The sequence below is a fragment of the Ostrea edulis genome, chromosome 5 (genome assembly GCF_947568905.1).
Source record: "Ostrea edulis chromosome 5, xbOstEdul1.1, whole genome shotgun sequence".
NCBI classification, from domain to species: Eukaryota; Metazoa; Mollusca; class Bivalvia; order Ostreida; family Ostreidae; genus Ostrea; species Ostrea edulis.
Window position 1 is genome coordinate 43,825,113 of NC_079168.1, and position 18,064 is coordinate 43,843,176.

The 18,064-nt window shown below is 33.0% G+C and overlaps 1 protein-coding gene across 20 annotated transcripts in view; it reads left to right on the plus strand.

Annotated features, from left to right (window-relative positions):
• Positions 1-18,064, plus strand: part of LOC125649575 (sodium/calcium exchanger 2-like) — a 100,484-nt gene that overhangs the window by 64,894 nt on the left and 17,526 nt on the right. For 4 of the 20 annotated variants that reach the window (XM_048877204.2, XM_048877205.2, XM_048877202.2 and 1 more), the window contains 5 exons: positions 3,729-3,838; positions 4,507-4,542; positions 6,645-6,743; positions 11,698-11,793; positions 15,844-15,885. In XM_048877204.2, the coding sequence (XP_048733161.1) occupies positions 3,729-3,838; positions 4,507-4,542; positions 6,645-6,743; positions 11,698-11,793; positions 15,844-15,885 (383 nt within the window). The remainder of the gene's footprint in view (positions 1-3,728; positions 3,839-4,506; positions 4,543-6,644; positions 6,744-11,697; positions 11,794-15,843; positions 15,886-18,064) is intronic. The other 16 variants (XM_056164535.1, XM_048877208.2, XM_048877206.2 and 13 more) reach the window with 6 other exon arrangements.

The window sequence follows — 18,064 nt, forward strand, 5'->3', positions numbered from 1 at the left end:
TTGAAAATGCTCCAAAAAATAGATCTTGGTCACAATTTTTTAATAGAAATTTTATTCATCCCGCAGCTTCATTGTTTTAATCTGAATTTATGCCATTGTTGTTGGCAACTTTAATTGATTCTAAGGATCCGAAGATTATAACCACAGATTGCATGGTCATTGCAACATGCAAAGTGTAATCAACTAACACAATATTTGCATGTTGACATATATTGCAATTGTAGCACATCAGGATAAAATTTTGAAGAGCTTCATTTTTTTTTTATTTTTCATGTTATCAATTTCAGTGCTAGGCTTTTTTAATCTGAAATTATGAAAATTTTCAGAGATAATTTTTATTGAAAAGAGTAGAAGTCTCACTTTCATTGCGGTGTAAGTGTGATGTTCTTTGTAGATTCACTAAATACACCTGAATTGACTACTCCTTTCTTTGTATTTGATATTGTAACAAGTATACACATACCCACATTTAGAAGTCAAGCTTAAAATATGATTTACATTTAGATTTAAAAGAATATCTTCATATTTTGTGCTTTTAATCCTGCATTACTTGGAAATGTGAATTAACTCACTCATATTTACCCTTAAAGTTTTAAAAGTACATTTGTATAATAAATGATTTGGGGCGCAAATTCAAAATGAATTTTTTTTTCCTTTTTGCCATTTGGATGAAAATAATACAGGATCTAAATTTACAGTATATACACTCAAGCAATCAATCACTTCACAGAGCTCGAGTAGAAGAGAAGCATTACAAATTTAATAAAAATTCTTGGACCCGTTACATAAATGGTAGGAGAAGCTCATTATTTTTAGAATAATTCTATAATTACCCAACAAGCATTTTTTCTGAAATTAAAGAAGTCAACAGAAGTATAAAAATGACTATGAAATGACAAGATAATTTGCAATGGCATTTATACTTTTTTAAGTATGGCCTTGTTATTAAAAATGTTCATGAATATAAATAGACTTCCACTGCTGGAATATATATATACACACATATTTCCAATGTTTTACCTTTGATGTCTTTACCAATACTAGAATGATAAACATTTCCTCATGAATGTGAATGACGTGCATATGGATCTTTATAGATATATAGTATTAAGACTATTTTAACAGCAGGGGATAATCTGACAGAAATGAAAGTAAAATGTAAATATAAAAAAATAAATTTCTTTCTAGAAAATATGTGAGGGTATGAACAGCAATGAAGCACTATATATCGTTCTCCATGAAGTATGTATGCTGACATAAAGTGTCACAGTCCACGCCTCACTGCAATCCCAGGGGATGAGTGGTGGGGTGAAAACTCAATATCTTAAACGATGATGAAATCTTTAAAAATCCTCTTCACTGAGGAACATTCTAATAGACATTGCAAACATAGTAAGAATAGGTTATTTCTTAAAAACTCTACTTTTTAACCATTTGCACCACACGGGAAAAAAAATACACATGGTTTATAATAATGAAGAGCATGAAACCCTCTACTCAAATTTTAAAATTCATGGACCAAAGGTTCAGGCTTTTAAGGTGGGACCAAAATGGGTATATAGTGAAAATACAATGAATATTTTTATAAATCTTTTTCACTTCTATGTACTCTGAAGAAAATACTGTTTGCCTGGTCATGAATGTCTACCCAAATTGTGTGACAACTCCCTACCCCTAAATCATTGGTTTCAGGCTCTAGCTATAAGGGCAGAGCAAAATAGGTTTTAAAAAATGTGATGATGCACTTTATGTAGTGAAATCAACCCCTTAATTTGCATTGTGACAAAATGATATATGCATGGTAATGAAAAACAGAAATACTTCGGATTTGAATTGATGACTCTTGAACAAGTTATTGAGAGTTCAGGGAGCTGTGGCAATCATATAGTGAAAATATAGTAAAAAAATTTTTGAAATGCTCTTTCATTCTTGGGCATTGAAAAAAAAAATGAATCTATAAAGCTAAGGGCAATTTATTTTCATGGTTTAAAGACAATTATCTTGTAATGTATGATTGAGCTGTCCGTGGAAGAGTTATGCATGTTACTCGGGGTGATTATTTAAAGCCCAGTGAGCCTCTTACTCATTTTGTATCATCAGTTATCTTTTCATTAGGATCACAATATTATATACTTGTGTAACTTAAACTTGATTTTGGTTTTTCTTGACCATTTATACCACAATATGAACATTTCCAATATTTTTGCCTCTGATATCTTTACCACCTATAATGATAAACATTTCCTCATGAACACAATGCAGATGTGAACAATGTGCGTATGAATCTTGATGAATATAGTATGTCTATTTCATCGGCTGGGAATTCAGAACTAAGAGTAGAATGTGAATTTAAGAAATAAATTTCAGTTTTGAAAATGCAATTGAGGGCATGCAGCACTTAATCACACTGGCATACAAACACACTAATGATGAAGTATGCTGGCATAAAGTGTCACATTTCATGCCCTCAATGATGAAAAAAATTCAAAAATGAAATTTATTTCTTAAATAAACAGACAAATCACTCTGAGATAATCATGCAGAACTAGTTGATATATTCCTTCAAACATTGAATAAATCATTAAACCTTGGCGATTATATTTTCATTTAAAAAGAATAAAAATGAGTCTATTGGAATAAATGAACTAGTATATACTCAGTAAGCAGTTTCTAACTGCTTATATACTCAACATCTCAGACTAGCCAAAATTCTAAAGTAAAAAAACCAATTTTATAACACTTGATTTACAGTATATTTTTATACCTAATGATTTAATACAAATAGCCATGAAGTATTATGCATAGTTTTGAGCATTTCTTGTGAAATGGGATTACCTCAGCTGGTTTGATTATTTGGTACAAATGTTTCAGCATACACTATCAAATGAAACTTTAAATCTGATGCAACTGAAAAATCTGTCTTCAGCTAACAGAATTGAGACATTGATGAGGTGTTATATGAGTAACTCAGATAAAGATTGTGTCAGTATGAATAACAATTCAGATAGAGATATGCTAGGTACTATCAACTACTCTGGTAGAGATTGTAAGGTACAAAAGACAACTGTATTCCTAGGGTTAGATTATACATACACATTCTTGTATGGGACGGTAGATGTAGAATACACTATCTACCGAGGAAACTTTCCAGCTAGTATACTGCATCTCCCCAAGACACATGCAGCCAAGGGAAATAATTACTGTCAAGGGGAACTATGAACTTGCTGTCACTCGAGTAGTTAGTGAAGGTATTTGATCATACCAAATAAACTAAACTACAGAGAAGTAGAAACATTGACTTTCATCATTGTGGGATGGTACAAGAGCTGTCTGTCAGACACTGGATTTCAACTGATATGTCACATGGAGGGCACAGGAAAAGTACTTCTGAAATCACATTGGTGGTTGCAATAGTTTCAAGACTGGGAAATAGTCTTTAAGCTATTTACTGGCAGATATTTATACAGATAACTTTGGCAAATCATTATTTCTTTCTTAATAAATATTCTATAAGTAAAAGTTTATTCTCAAGAACAAAATTTGCGTTAATGGCTAGTCTTATGAAATTGCTCGTAAATAATGTTCTTGTGAATAAATTTTTATTTATAGTACATGTACATATACTTGCATCTAGATGCATTCATTAAATTTTGCATTTTATCTGTACTAATATATATCCACTAGATTTCACAGGATGTGTAAATTTACATGTATATGGCATATTGCAGGACCACATCAGGATCATGACCAACCAGCAGAGAAGAGGATCATTTGCTGGACATGTCACCGCAGGAAAAGAACTCCACATGCTGGAGGTGGAACGGCAACAGAAACTAAGGTAATCTCATCAGTTTGTAGATAATTTAAACTATTTGTCTAGATGTCTCTGTACATTATCATAGTAACATCACTTTGCACTTGATTAAGATTTACATGTTGGTTCATCCGATATAGAATCATTTACTGCATTTAAAAAATCACTTTTAATTTGTCGATGGATATTGAATTTCATGTGTTTTCACGCATGCTTACAAAAACTATATGTAGGAGCAGATTTGATGGGTTCGATGACACTTGGTTATCTTCAGTTTTCAAGATTTCACAGCAGGAAATTGTGGTGAAGATCTTTGGATCTGACAAACTACAATGAATTGTTTTCAGACCTGCTATTCATGCAGATCATTTAAAACAGATGATTTTAAAATCAGATTTTTATACCCATTTGCTGCATATTTGATATTTGGAAATGTATTTTGTGTTTTATATGTTTTTACACAACATTCTAAGGAAACCCACAGCATCAACACAATAATAATTTGACTTATCTTGTTACTGTGTGGTGTTATCATTGATCACACCTTTTCTATTCTGATACATTAGCAAACTGCCAATGTCTCTCTGAAAGTTTCTGGGAGAAAAAATCCACCAAAAAAAAAGAACTGCTATTTTTTTTAGTACATTAAGATCTTGTGTTGGGTTGGATGTGATATAATATTTTTGTTTCAGTGTGCTCAGCCTGAATTCTCTTGATAAAAAATCAAGGTAAGCCAGAAATATACCTTCCTCCTGTAGCAGTTCAGGTCAAGTAACAGGCGATGGCTTCATTTGGCACTTTGTTAATCTTCATATCCAATGTATTGTTTTTTTTAACAGCAACCAAATAACTGATTTGAATTACACACAGTGTATCACTTAAAATTCAGAAACCTTGCAGTGTGTACAAGTGTCTTGGCTGATTCTATTCTTTTGGTTCTCACCTGTTGAGCTGATTTCTTTGCATGAGCACAGAGTGTCAGAAATGTGTATGCTGAAAATGTATAAACACGTTGAATTGTCTGTTTCCTTCCAGTTTAGCTGTTTAAAGTGATAAATGTTTCAGAATTTAAACTCTTTTTTTTTATATACCCATATTATACACTTTTTAAAAAAATGGTGTGGGTATTTTTGGCAGATATAAGTCATCAGTGTGTCTTTTGATTTCAGGCAGAATATTGTTATAGAAACCAAGCAAATTTTTAACATATTTTTGGAGCATTATTCTTGAATGGTAAACTGCATGTTCGTTTCAATGGTCTCGTATATAACTCATTTTGAATATTGACACTGGTTACCAGGTAGCTTGTTACAGAATTGTGGTGATTGTACAGTTTGGGAAGGGTTTAGAATTGTCCAGGCTGTCTGAAACTTAGAATCCAATACCAAATAAAGGCAGAGCATCAATTCCTTACAGTGCAATTAATTACAGTTACTGAGAGGGAGGAACTGATACACACAGCCAATTGTTCCCCGACATGAGTACACACCTGCCCTACAATTACTGTTACAGAATCTCTTATCAATGTCGATCATGGTGGTATCCTGCAGCTTAGCTAACTCCTCTATGATCTCCCAAGCCTGGTGCAGCGCTCTTCATTCTTGCATCAATGATCTCGATCTCTCTCTGTGACAACTGCGTATTTAATTTGCATTGTGTATGATATACAGTCAAGCTGTTTTCCTTCTGATAACATGTTCTCTTCTTTTTTGCGGTATTTGTTTAATTACTTTTTCTCTGTTCTTTTTTGCTCTTTGTGTCAGTGTTATATAGATATGGACACTGATATGAAAAAAAAAAAATATTGACATGTTCTAGATATTGAAACAATGTACCAATAGAAGGTCAGAATTTGTGAATCCAATGACTACCTTTTGAATTGTGACTTTCACTGTCTATATACCCTCATTTGTATGCTGGCATTGGTATCCAAGTCCATTGGAACTTGTGTTTGTTGGTATAGTGTTAATTCTATAGCTATAAGCATACCAACAATTCTGTGGGGTCCTCTTACCTTATAAAAAGTATACATTATTTTCATTCAGAGAAACCCTCAAACACTGAAGGAACTTGATAGATAGAATCACTTATCAAGGAACAATCAATATATAGAAAAGCAAAAACATGGTTACCAGTCTTGTTATAAATGTACCGTGTGAATTGAATTGAAGAGTTTGGAAAATCAATATAGATGTCATAACAAATTTCAAAACATGACAGTTTTTGTACTTGTGAAACACTTTCTTTCAAATATTTGCTGATTGTTTTATAGAAATGGTGATGTTGACTCTAGCCATTGCAGTCAATAGTTAAAATTTTTGGTATTGACTCCTGCAGGCTGATCAAACTAGTAGACCATGTTCCAAATTTCAAAATTTAAGCTTTCTTTCCATTCATTGCAAGGATTATTCTTAAAGGATTTTGCAATTGCTTGTACTATGGCTTGAGAAAGTACTTTTTCGTGGGTACTGTTGTTTGTAAATATTTAGGAAAATAGATATGATTACTGGTTATTACCGACTGGTATGATTTGATACAATACCTGGATCACACACACACACACACATAAGAGTACCTATCCATTTCTACGTTGTGGCAAGACATCTGTTTATCATCTTTAAAATTGAATTACTCTCCAGAATTTCAGAATAATGAGCTCTTGTGCATTTGACAGTGTGTATTTTTGTAGATGCAGTATTTTTAGGAATATCACGCAGCACTGAACTGTGTGCACCATGGGACCACATAAGCATTAACCTCTGTGCATGCAGCTTTAATGAAAACTTTAATGGTAACAGATTAAACAGATTATAATGCATTGTTTTTCAAGATCAGATGATCATCATCCTTATGGCAATGACCGTCGACTTTCTTTATCTCCTGGTTTGAAATCCACCAAAGACATCAGTGTATTGCTAGACAGTGACAGGTAACTTCTGCCGTCTGCTCCAAGTAGCCGGAGCCTGATAATATTATGACACTGCTTCTCATTAGCCAGTTCTTCCTTGGACACTTGATGCATAATTCAGTAACTTGTGTGTGTGAGAAATACTAGTTGATTGGTCAGAACATTTATTTTTTATCACTTTGACTGCTACAAATTGTAGTACATGGTCTGCTGAATGTGGTACCAGACACCAGTCTAAAGTTTTTGTAATAAAGGTTTTCTTTTTATTGGGGAATGGAGTTATTTGGTGTTTTAGATAGAGAATGGAAATCTATCCAATATGGCTGAATGTCATATTAAAACTTGATGAGAGTTGAATACCAACTTTTGTTTAGAAGTATCCTCGAGTACCCATAAATCGTCCCCCTTAGAAAAACTTGTTATGTAGAAATGGCCAGCATGTGCAAATTGATAAACCTACCTTTTCATCAACTTTACTAACAAAGTACTGATGTGCAGATCATTCAGTAGCAGTGAAAATGACTTGACATCTTAAAGAAACTGTTCAAAATGTGCTACATGTATGTACCAAAAATTTATAGACAATTTTAGGGTATGGACGAATTATGGGGTTCCAACTGATACATGTCATTGAATTAGTGCGTGTGTGTTTGCACAAATCACAAAGTAAAATAGTGTTTTGTTTAGCACATACTACATTACTTTCTAAAACCGATAAGTTGACAACAGTAATACTAAATAAACAATTTGATTGCTTCTTGCAATTTCTCTTCCCTTCTTGTTTTAAAGCTTTTCAATTTCCCAGGAAATGCATACATTATTTTTAAAGAAGAATAACACATTGTCATATTATGGCTGACTTCCGTTTGAAACAAATGGAAAAGTGAATTTCAGTAATAAATTCCTTGTGCTTTAAATCTTGTATTATACTTAACTGGATAGCTTGATGGGTTAATAGCAGAGTTCAACATACAGTAAAACTCGAATATACTGAACATGGATATAGCAAAATTACGGTTATAGCGAAGTGAAATCGATTTCCCCGGTAAATTCTTTATATGTTTTATATAAAAGTCTGCTTCTATAACGAAGACAGATATAGCGAATTTATGGATATAACGAAGTAAATTCAAATTCCACTTGTATTAAAAATGAACGTAAAAATCACCTTTTCTAATGATTTTTTTTTTTCATTTTAAATTCGTGGTTTTTAACAATTGCTTAATATGAAATATCTCTTTGTATTTTTTCAAAAGAGTTTGTTAACGCAAAACAAAACTTACACATACATTTAGCAAATATATTGTTGGTATTGTTTATTACTTTATTTAATTAAATTTGAAGTTTGCATGCATTTATTTTATCGTACACTCGTTTATTTGTGTAAAGCATTAAGTAAATGACAACTAAGATAGACTGTTTGTATGTATTGCACATAATTTTCATGACATTTTTCTTTCGACATGTTCTTGCACGACTTAATAATCCCTCGATCAAGATGAATTATCATATATAAATCAGTGTGTATATTTCTTGCATAAATATTTCTTCTCAAAAATACATAGGCTTAATTTCTCTTAGAGACAATACAAACGCAAGTATATCGATTGCTGCTTTCTTATACAACTGATATACATGTAGAACAAATCAGTTTTATAACGAATTCGTTATATTTTGATTATGAATTCACTATAAACATATAGCGAATTACGCTTATAGCGAATTTTTATAGAGTGTCCACAGAAATTCACTATATCAGAGTTTTACTGTATTTTGTCAGGTTAGTTTCCACAGAAACTGCATTTTTTTGATAGATAATGTAAATTTGAAATTATATAATCCTCCACTTTACATCCAGTTTTCTTTGGTGCGAGGGGTATACAAAAAATAATGTAATGTCACTTGCATTGTTTCTCCTATACTATACAAATGACTTGCTCTGTGCTTATGAATAGTTAAATCCACTTTTGGAAGCACAGCTAGTTCATACTCTTCAGTTGGGATACCATTGAGATATTGATAAATAGCAGATCCCAGGGCACATTCCTCTAATTGTATATCTTTCCAGGTACATGTAGATGATATTTGTGTTTGGGAAACAGAAAATAGTCGGATGGGGCCAAATCTGGTGAATACGGGGGATGTAGGATGACTGTTACCTTCTCTGACTCCAAAAATTCGATCACAAATTAATGTGCGCCTTGTGAGTGGGTGCACTATCACTCAAAATCATTTGGGCAGCAAATTTGGTATTACCAGTAATTCTTTAATTTTTTTGAGAGTATTTTTATAGAACTTTCCTGTGACTGTTCTTGAGTTCACACTACGATTTCCACGGGAAAATGCTCAGATGACATTATTTTTGGTAAGCACCCTCTCACAATTAGGCATGCAAAAATTAAATGTAACAGAATTTTTTTAGTCAAACGGTCCTTCCACATCCTATGCATTCACCAGATTTGGCCTTTCACCTTTGGATCTGCTGCTTATCAGTATGTGAATAGTGTCCCCATTGAAGAGTATATGAACTGATTGCTTCCAAAAGTGGATTAACTCGGTAAAAAGGTGCAATCAGGCAAATGGAGAGTATTTTGAAGGGCTGATCAAAACATTTGTAGTATAGAAGAAGCAATGCAAGTGACATTATTTTTGGAACACCCCATGTATATAATTATGCCTTAGTAAGTATTTTGATGAGATTTAATCTATTGCTTTTATTTTTTTTAAATAAATTAACTATTAGATATTAAAAATGTTAATAATTAATATTAATATATCAGTTTTGGTAGTCTGAAATATTTCTTCTTACAAAAGTTATGAAGGTATGAATTCAGAGAAAGAAAGAAAATTATATTACAATGCAAAAATGCATTGACTGATAGCCATACTTCTTCCTAGCAGTTTTAGACCGTTCAAAGTTTTTGTTGTTAGATTTTGCAATGATAAGATGTATCAATTTTTACTTGAAGTTAAATGTATATCAATATCTCTTTATTGGGTTTTTTTTGTGTAAGATAATCTATAGAAACTGCATGCAATATTATTATGCATTAATTGGCTTTAGTTATATTTTTAGCTTCTGCTTTGCACTTGTATATTAAAACTGGTAATCCTGTATCAATCTTATTAAAAGCATGTAAATAAAGTTAATAAATTAAACCATTACTGGAGAAGATTCTAAAGGTATCAATGGTAAGAAAAATAATGTAGCTACATGCCTATCTGGTTAAAAAATTTTGTATGTCTGTTTTTATATATTTTAAATTTCAATGAATCTGACAAGGTGGCTCATAATACCAAGACTAATACTTTTTATGACACTATTGTCACAAGATGAAAATTTAAATATTTTGCGAATTTATTTCAATTGATTTGTTTGTCTTTTATCGTAGCTCAGTGGATGAAGTATCAGGTTACTGATTGACCCACAGATCCCGAGTTCAAATCTGCCAGAATATTATTTTCATTATCATACTTAATGAAATTTTTTTGGGGGAAAATCACATTTTTTGAAATACAAAATTGCATATTTCATACCATTTAGCCATATGTACTTACTGCATATCATCATATCTATCAAATGCTGATTTGAGAAACTCTTTCAAGGTGTAATAAGCCACTTTAAACAAATGAAAAATTAAATGATTGCAACCCACACAAGAATGCTTTTCTCTGTTTAAAGTACAATACTGTCATATTAAATGTTCTGCGAAGCAATTACCTCATAAAAATCATTAGTATCCTAATCTCCTTAAAATCTATGTTGTCTTTTGAAACCTATACATTCATGACGTGGACTATGTCCTGAGCCTAAGAGCAGTGCAGAACGTTGATAACCAACAAAGCATGTTTAGAAGATCAAAGTAGTGGCAGATTTTACATTTCTTGCAAGACAACAGCCCAGGCCTTCCATAAACACAGAGCAAACCTCTCTATCTCCTCAAAGACATTAAATCTAGTAATATTTAGGACATCAAGTTTTTGTCTTGTGATTTAATTGATATCATTATCCTGCTGTCTACAGTACAACTGAAGCATAAGAAGACCACTGTGCCCTTTGATAAGTTGGCAAGGTTTTGTTTTTAGATACAACTGACCTGAATACTGGATGATTACATTACCTACTGATATCATCAGATATTGGTGTACATAGGATTTTCAAATCCCCTCTAAAGGAACTGGAATTTCATATTCACAACGTGGTTACCAGATCAGGATGATCAAAACTAGTCATTTACGAGGGGGTTAATTTGACTCGTCATTCTTTCATAAATGTGACACATTTACAATAAACTGCGTGATATTTTCATGCCCCGGAATATCGGATACAGAGGAGGGAGGGAGGGGGGGGGGGGTCATTATTTTTGGTCAGTCTTCCTGACTTTGTCTTGTACTTTCTTCACTTTGTAACTTTTGAACTGCATGTACAAGATAGATTTTCATACTTGATGAACTGAAAGTTCAAGGACAAAATTCTGAGACCGATAAAGGTCAAGGTCAAATCTGCCAGAATTGAACATGGCTGTGACATTCGGGTCGGGGCATACTGTTTTTCACAATCACATCTTATTCAGTCATAAATTTATCTATATTTGTAGATTGTTCTTTCGAGGTAATTATAATACAGAAACTTGTGTGAATTAAATCATGGAAAGGCAATGCATGCCATTGGAAATAGTAAATGATATTCTTAACTATTACAGGAGCTTTAATCATTTTTCACCATTTGAATGGCTATGAAATGGACAGAATTACCCAATTTGTTTTTGATTGAAAAACATTTAATCGTCAATCATATAACAGTCATATGCCATTATAGTTTTTTTTTAGGTGCTGCATTTATTCAATTGTGTTGCATTGAATTTTTTCCAGCTTTCTTGGAAGTTGTGGAAGATATTTCCTAAGAGAGATAATTTGAAACAACATCTTCCCATGTTATACAAGATATTCAGTTTAAGTATGTTTCTACTTTCAGCCACGATAAGGAGCATGATCAAACTAATGCTGAAGATCGACTAGTCAAGTTAGAGAAGGGCACCAAGGAGCCCCAGCAGTCATTTGCCAGGGCAAGGTAAGCAGTCATGCTGTAGAAAATCTAACATTAGAAAGACAAATATATATGTATATATTATACAAATGTGGGGTCTTAGTACTTTTATTAGTAATGTTGCATGCATTCTGGTGCTATGATACTGCCTATTTGTACAATTAACAGTGCACGAATATGTGATTGGTTGTTTTTGTGTAGAATGGACTGCTGCCTGAAAGCTGATATTTTGTATAGAAAATAGAGCAGAATATTCAGAATTTATATAACTTTATCAAATGTATATACAGATGATTCTCAATGGTCTCAAAGTTCTTGATCTCTTAAAGTGAAATTTGGGCCCCGTAAAACATATTTCATTGTTTTTCACTTGTGAGTTGTGATATCTAAGATATCTAGAAGAGGTGGTAGCATATAGATGCCATTTAATCAAGCATACGATTATTTCTGTATTGGATATATGCCCGTATAAATTCTGTATTAAAAAAATCAGACAGCTTTCAGTCATAAGGGGCCTCAAACTATTTGATATTTTTTCCATAGAAAACTGTATTTGGCAGATATCGTACTTAAAGCATTGTCCTTTCAATTTCATTTACCTTGGAGACAGTCTGATATATAAATAATGTCAAACTGCTCACTAATATTGGACAACCAAAGGTGAATTGTTCAACTGAACGAACAAAGAAATAACGGCACAGCAATGTTTTAAAGACTTAATTTTAAGCTGCATCACTAAAACTTTACGTGGGCTAAGATAAAAACATACCAATGAGACAATAGCTCAGGTTCTGATGACAGATGTGGCCAAGCATGTCAACTGGACATCCGAGATCGAATGTGATGATACCAATTAACTGCAAGCTTATGCATCCCTTTTATTGACTACCGCAAAGATATTTTTGTGGGGTTTTTTGCTTATGATTAATAATTACATGCTCTATAAATAAACATTAGAAATAAATCAGTCACAATCAAATCATATCTCAGAGAAAATGTTGTAAAAAATCACAACATCAGAGGTATAATTCAAACTTTATTTGCTTATAATGAATTGGATTGAGATCCTGGGAAAAAGAAAAATTTCCTGTAGTAGCAGCACAAATATATCCTCAAGCATCATTAACAAAATGCTCAGATTCCCTCTGTCAACCATTTTTTGTCACTGTGAACAGCAGTTCCTATGTTCTAATTAACAAAAAACAAAGAAAGAAGCAAACAATGTTGGCTAAGATCCTCACATTAATTATATAACCATATCATCATCATGAACTAGGTCAATAAGCTTGGACCTTACCTGTGTAGATAACTGTGGAACACCTGGGGCTAGTGTGGCCATGTTAATTAGGTTGTTACAAAGGTGACACTGCACCTATGCTTCTCTTTGGGGTAGATGATTAATAGTTTAATTGGTCAGTTTAACCTCACAACTGTGCTTCCTTTTTGGGGTAGATAATTAATTGTTTAATTGGTCAGTTTTAACCCTACAACTGTGCTTCCTTTTTGGGGTAGATAATTAATTGTTATATTGGCCAATTTTAACTGCAGAGTGGGAGGATGCTGTTTAATTTCCAAACGTTTATTTTGACTTGACAATGAGACAGTAATTTTGAGAGAATAATTGGATAATAATGTTGTAAATAGACACTTCCATTTACTATCAAATCTGAACCATAATGGTCAGAACTTTGATATCCGGATTTGATTGAACCTTCAATCTCTTGATCTCTCAAAGTTTTGTCAAGGTCCCTTGAACTTTGAGATATTGAGAGTCTCCTGTAATAATTTAGCAACAAAGTTCAGTGATGTAACAAAGTTCAGTGATGTAACAAATCTCAGTGATGTAAATGTGACAGTCAGTCGGGTTCATTGAAAACTTCATTCACTTGTGCCAGATTGCTCAGTCGGTAGAGCACCTGACTAAAGATTCAAGGGGCCCGGGTTCAAATCCCTGTATGGTCCCTTGCATTTTATTCTTTCCTGTTACATTTGGTACCATAGACTCTTTCCTGTCACATTTGGTGCTGTTGACCAGCCCCTGGAACTGACAGGTGAAAATGCCTGCCAGGGGATAAAGATCCTGGATTGATGTCTTCAGGTGTGAAGACATTTAAGGAGGAAGGAATGTGGTTGATTGCCTGTGCCAGATAGTTCTGTTGTTAGAGCACCTGACTAGATTTTCAGGGAGCATAAGTTCAAATCCCTGTCTGGTCCATTGCATTTCTCCCTTCCTGTTACATTCTAAAGCTCAGTGATGTACAAAGATGTATTTAAGGAGGTACTCTACATCATCATAATGGCTGACTTCCTTTTAGAACATGGATGGAAATATGAATATCAGCAATATTTGTCTATTCATTTCAAAAATCATTGCCAAGCTCATGCAGTAGCTCAGTAGGTTAGCATGTCAACTGCTGAACTGTAGATTGTGGGTTCGAGTCAAGCAGGGGTTTTAAAAAAAAAAAATTGATTGCTTTCTACTAAAACTGCATTTTTGGACTAAATAAAGTAAATTTGAAAGTTTTCAATTTCAAAATATTGCTGTACATATCCTCCACTTTTCATCCATATCAAATTTCTCTGGCATACCTTAATTACCTCCTTAATCAACCTAGACAGTGATATGTGTAACCATGTAGTAACAAAGCTCAGTGATAAACAAAACTCGTTCTGTACAATGATATAAAATCATTTTATAGTATCTAAACTCAATGATGTATGAAATCACTTGTCAATGAAGCTCAGTGATGTTAAGATGTATTTAACTATACAGTAACAAAGCTCAGTAATATACAAAGAACACTTTTAATTGCCTTTAATATGCTTTTATATATGTAAGCAACCAATGTAAAAGAACAGCTAGAGTAATATTATCTGCATGGGTTACACCACACTAATTCCAAAGCAGATGTTGGTGGTTGTAAGTTGTATGTACTTCCACTGGTGGTTGTAAGTTGTGTGTACTTCCACTGGTGGTTGTAAGTTGAGTGTACTTTCACTGGTGGTTGTAAGTTGTTTGTATACTTCCACAGGTGGTTGTAAGTTATGTGTACTTCCACTGGTGGTTGTAAGTTGTATGTACTTCCACTGGTGGTTGTAAGTTGTGTGTACTTCCACTGGTGGTTGTAAGTTGTTTGTATACTTCCACAGGTGGTTGTAAGTTGTGTGTACTTGTGGTTGTAAGTTGAGTGTATATTTCCATTCGTGGTTGTAAGTTTCGGGTACTTCCACTGGTGGTTGTAAGTTGTGTTTACATCCATTGGTGGTTCTAAGTTGTGTGTACTTCCACTGGTGGTTGTAAGTTGTGTGTAATACAAGTAGATTTTCTGTAACAGCTCTGGAAATTCTTACAGAAGGTAAAACATTGAAGACCTAGTACTGATAGAGCAGTCTTTCACTTTGTCTGATCATGATTATACCAATCTATGTACATGCTCTACTGTTACTATGAAGACACATGAACTTATAATACTTGTAGATGAAATGCACTCTGTATTCATGGCTTTTATAATTGCAAAATATATGCACCAGCTAGGTATAAAGAGATTGCAACTAACTTACAAGTACATATATATTAACACTCGTGGCATTAATTCGCCATAAATAACATGCTTAGAATGGATTATACTAAACTACTATAGTGCTAGTTAATCTTATTCTGAGGTCAGAAACACCCTCCCAGTTTTTCAACTCTTGATTTCCATATACATTAATTGTCCATGTTGTAGTGTACATTTCATCTATAGAAGTAATCCATAATGGATTTCAAACAAGGAGAACAATGCCCTCTCTTTGAAATCAGATAAGAATTAGAATCCTAATAGTCCAGAAAATGTAAATTAGTTTTTGTATTCTTAGTTCTTAATCTGTAGATTATTGCTCCATGCATGATTTACATGAGAATTTGATAATGAAAGTGATGAAATAACGATTGATTTTATTCAATTCTCACAAAGAAAGCATAATTTGTTTAAATTTGAGTGTGTTATTGTAGAATTTATCGTATTTCCTTTTGAACAATTAACTGTCTTTCTTTTGGTGTGTTTTTAATTGACATGTTGTTTTATGGTGTAGAAATCATAAAAATATCAACACCAGTGTATTGAACAAAGCTCGGTATGTAAAATTGTAGCAAATGTACTACACAAACTAGCAGATATCTGTAGTGTTACTGCTAGCAGAGTAAGTAGCTATTATTTCACCATGTTAGAAAATTGCATGAAGATTTTCTGTTTGTATCAGCTAGCAGTAGTATGATTTTTCTACCTATTTGCATTTTCTCACTTATACTTTCTTGTTCTTATAAATTTGGTTTTGATAAAAAATTTCCCAGTTTTTATTTACGTGTACTTTGGAAAAGGTTTGCAAGGGAAATAACTCGATCAGGTTTTTTTATGTACATTTACTTAGTAATTGCTAAACATATATGCTGATACAAGGATTTAAAAATCATTATACCTGCATCATAATTCATATGCTCTTGCTTGAATGTATCTGTATACTTTGACTTAAAATTACCAACTATTTTATGATATTTCATGCAAGTCAGAATTCTCCAAAGCAAAGTTGAGTTATGAATAAAGCATATGCTCTTTGTTATGAATTTATAAAGTTTATAAATGTTCCACATTGCTTTATTATTTCTCTGTTTGAGAGTTTCATCATGAGAAGGTTTGTTTTGTGAAAAATTGTATTTTCTAAGTCAGAGTTCTCACAGTGCATGGGAAATAATGTAATTTTGAATGCTACATAATTTAGAAACTAGCTCACACAATTTACTCCACTCACACATAGAAGTACCTTCAAGAATATGAATGGTTTCATTTGACTTGCTTAGACACAAAGATCTGTAGTTACTATTAAACAAATTCATTATACCCCCTAATCAAACAAGAGGAGCATATTGCTTTTGCACCTGTTAGTCTGTCAGTATATCAGTCAATAGACCACATGTGTCCGCTCAATATCTTGAGAACCATTCACTGTATTGTAATGATATTTCATACATGGGTTGGTTATGAGTAGAACAGGAATCCTATTGATTGGTCAATCCACTCTAGACATGGGAAGATATATGTCCACTCAATATCTTGAGAACCCTTTCCTAAAAGATATCAAACTTGGTACATGTACATTGTGAGGAGTACATGACCCCTATTGATTTTGAGGTCACAATGTCAAAGGTCAAGGGTCAAACTGGACGTAGGAAGATACTGTCTTAACATCATGAGAACCCTTTGCTTGTCAGACAGAAAATTGGATTTACTGGTACCTTAAGAAGTAGATGACCCCTATTGTTTTTTAGGTGAGATGGTCAAAGGTCAAGTATCAAGCTGAACATAGGAAGATACTGTCTGCTCAATATCTTGAGAACCCTTTGCTTGACAGACATCAAACTTGTTACACTGGTACATCATATGGAGTAGGTGACCCCTATCAATTTTGGGCTGACATGGTCAAAGTTCAAGGGCAAACTGGACATCGTAATATATTGCCTCCTATATTCTAAGAATCATTTGCTTGATGGACACTAAACTTGGTACACTGGTACATCCTTAGGAGTAGATGAACATTATTGATTTTGAGGTCACAAGATCAAGGGTCAAACAACTCTTGACATAGAAAGATATTGTCCACTCAATATCTTGTGTTTTGGCACTACTATCAATATCAAATGATACATGTGTATAACGTACCCTTTTCAATTTTGTACCACAGGGTCATACATGTTTCTGAAATATTTCTTGTTTTAAAAGAAATGACTTAATTTTTCTACATTAGTATGATGGCCTAGATTTTATAATATATTTCAATAAATCACGATTGTTTTGTCCATCTATACTGTTGGTCAGATCTTGAAAGTATATAAGTGAATGTATAACATACAATTGAATAGAAGTGCAATCTCAGAATATACACTTTGTCTCAAATTATTTAATTCAACAGATTCTTAATTTCTGTGACAATTTAACAGTCAGAATCCCATTTACATACAATTATAAGTCCAGGTCTACATGTGGATAATTATTTTACTGTAGAATTCCAGGCAGAATTTGAAAAAAGTTTCAGCTGTGATTTAAGGTGTATTATGGCCAGAATTTTATACTGGTCAAACAACATACAGCTGGAAAATGAATGTTTCTGCTCATTTAATATGATTGATATATGATCCCATTCATTTCAAAGTTTTACATGGATAATTGCAAATTTCATATCTATCACACATTTAGAGGAAAAGATTCAGTATCTTGTAGTGAATGCTTGACTATATCTAAGCTCTACAACCTAGTGCATT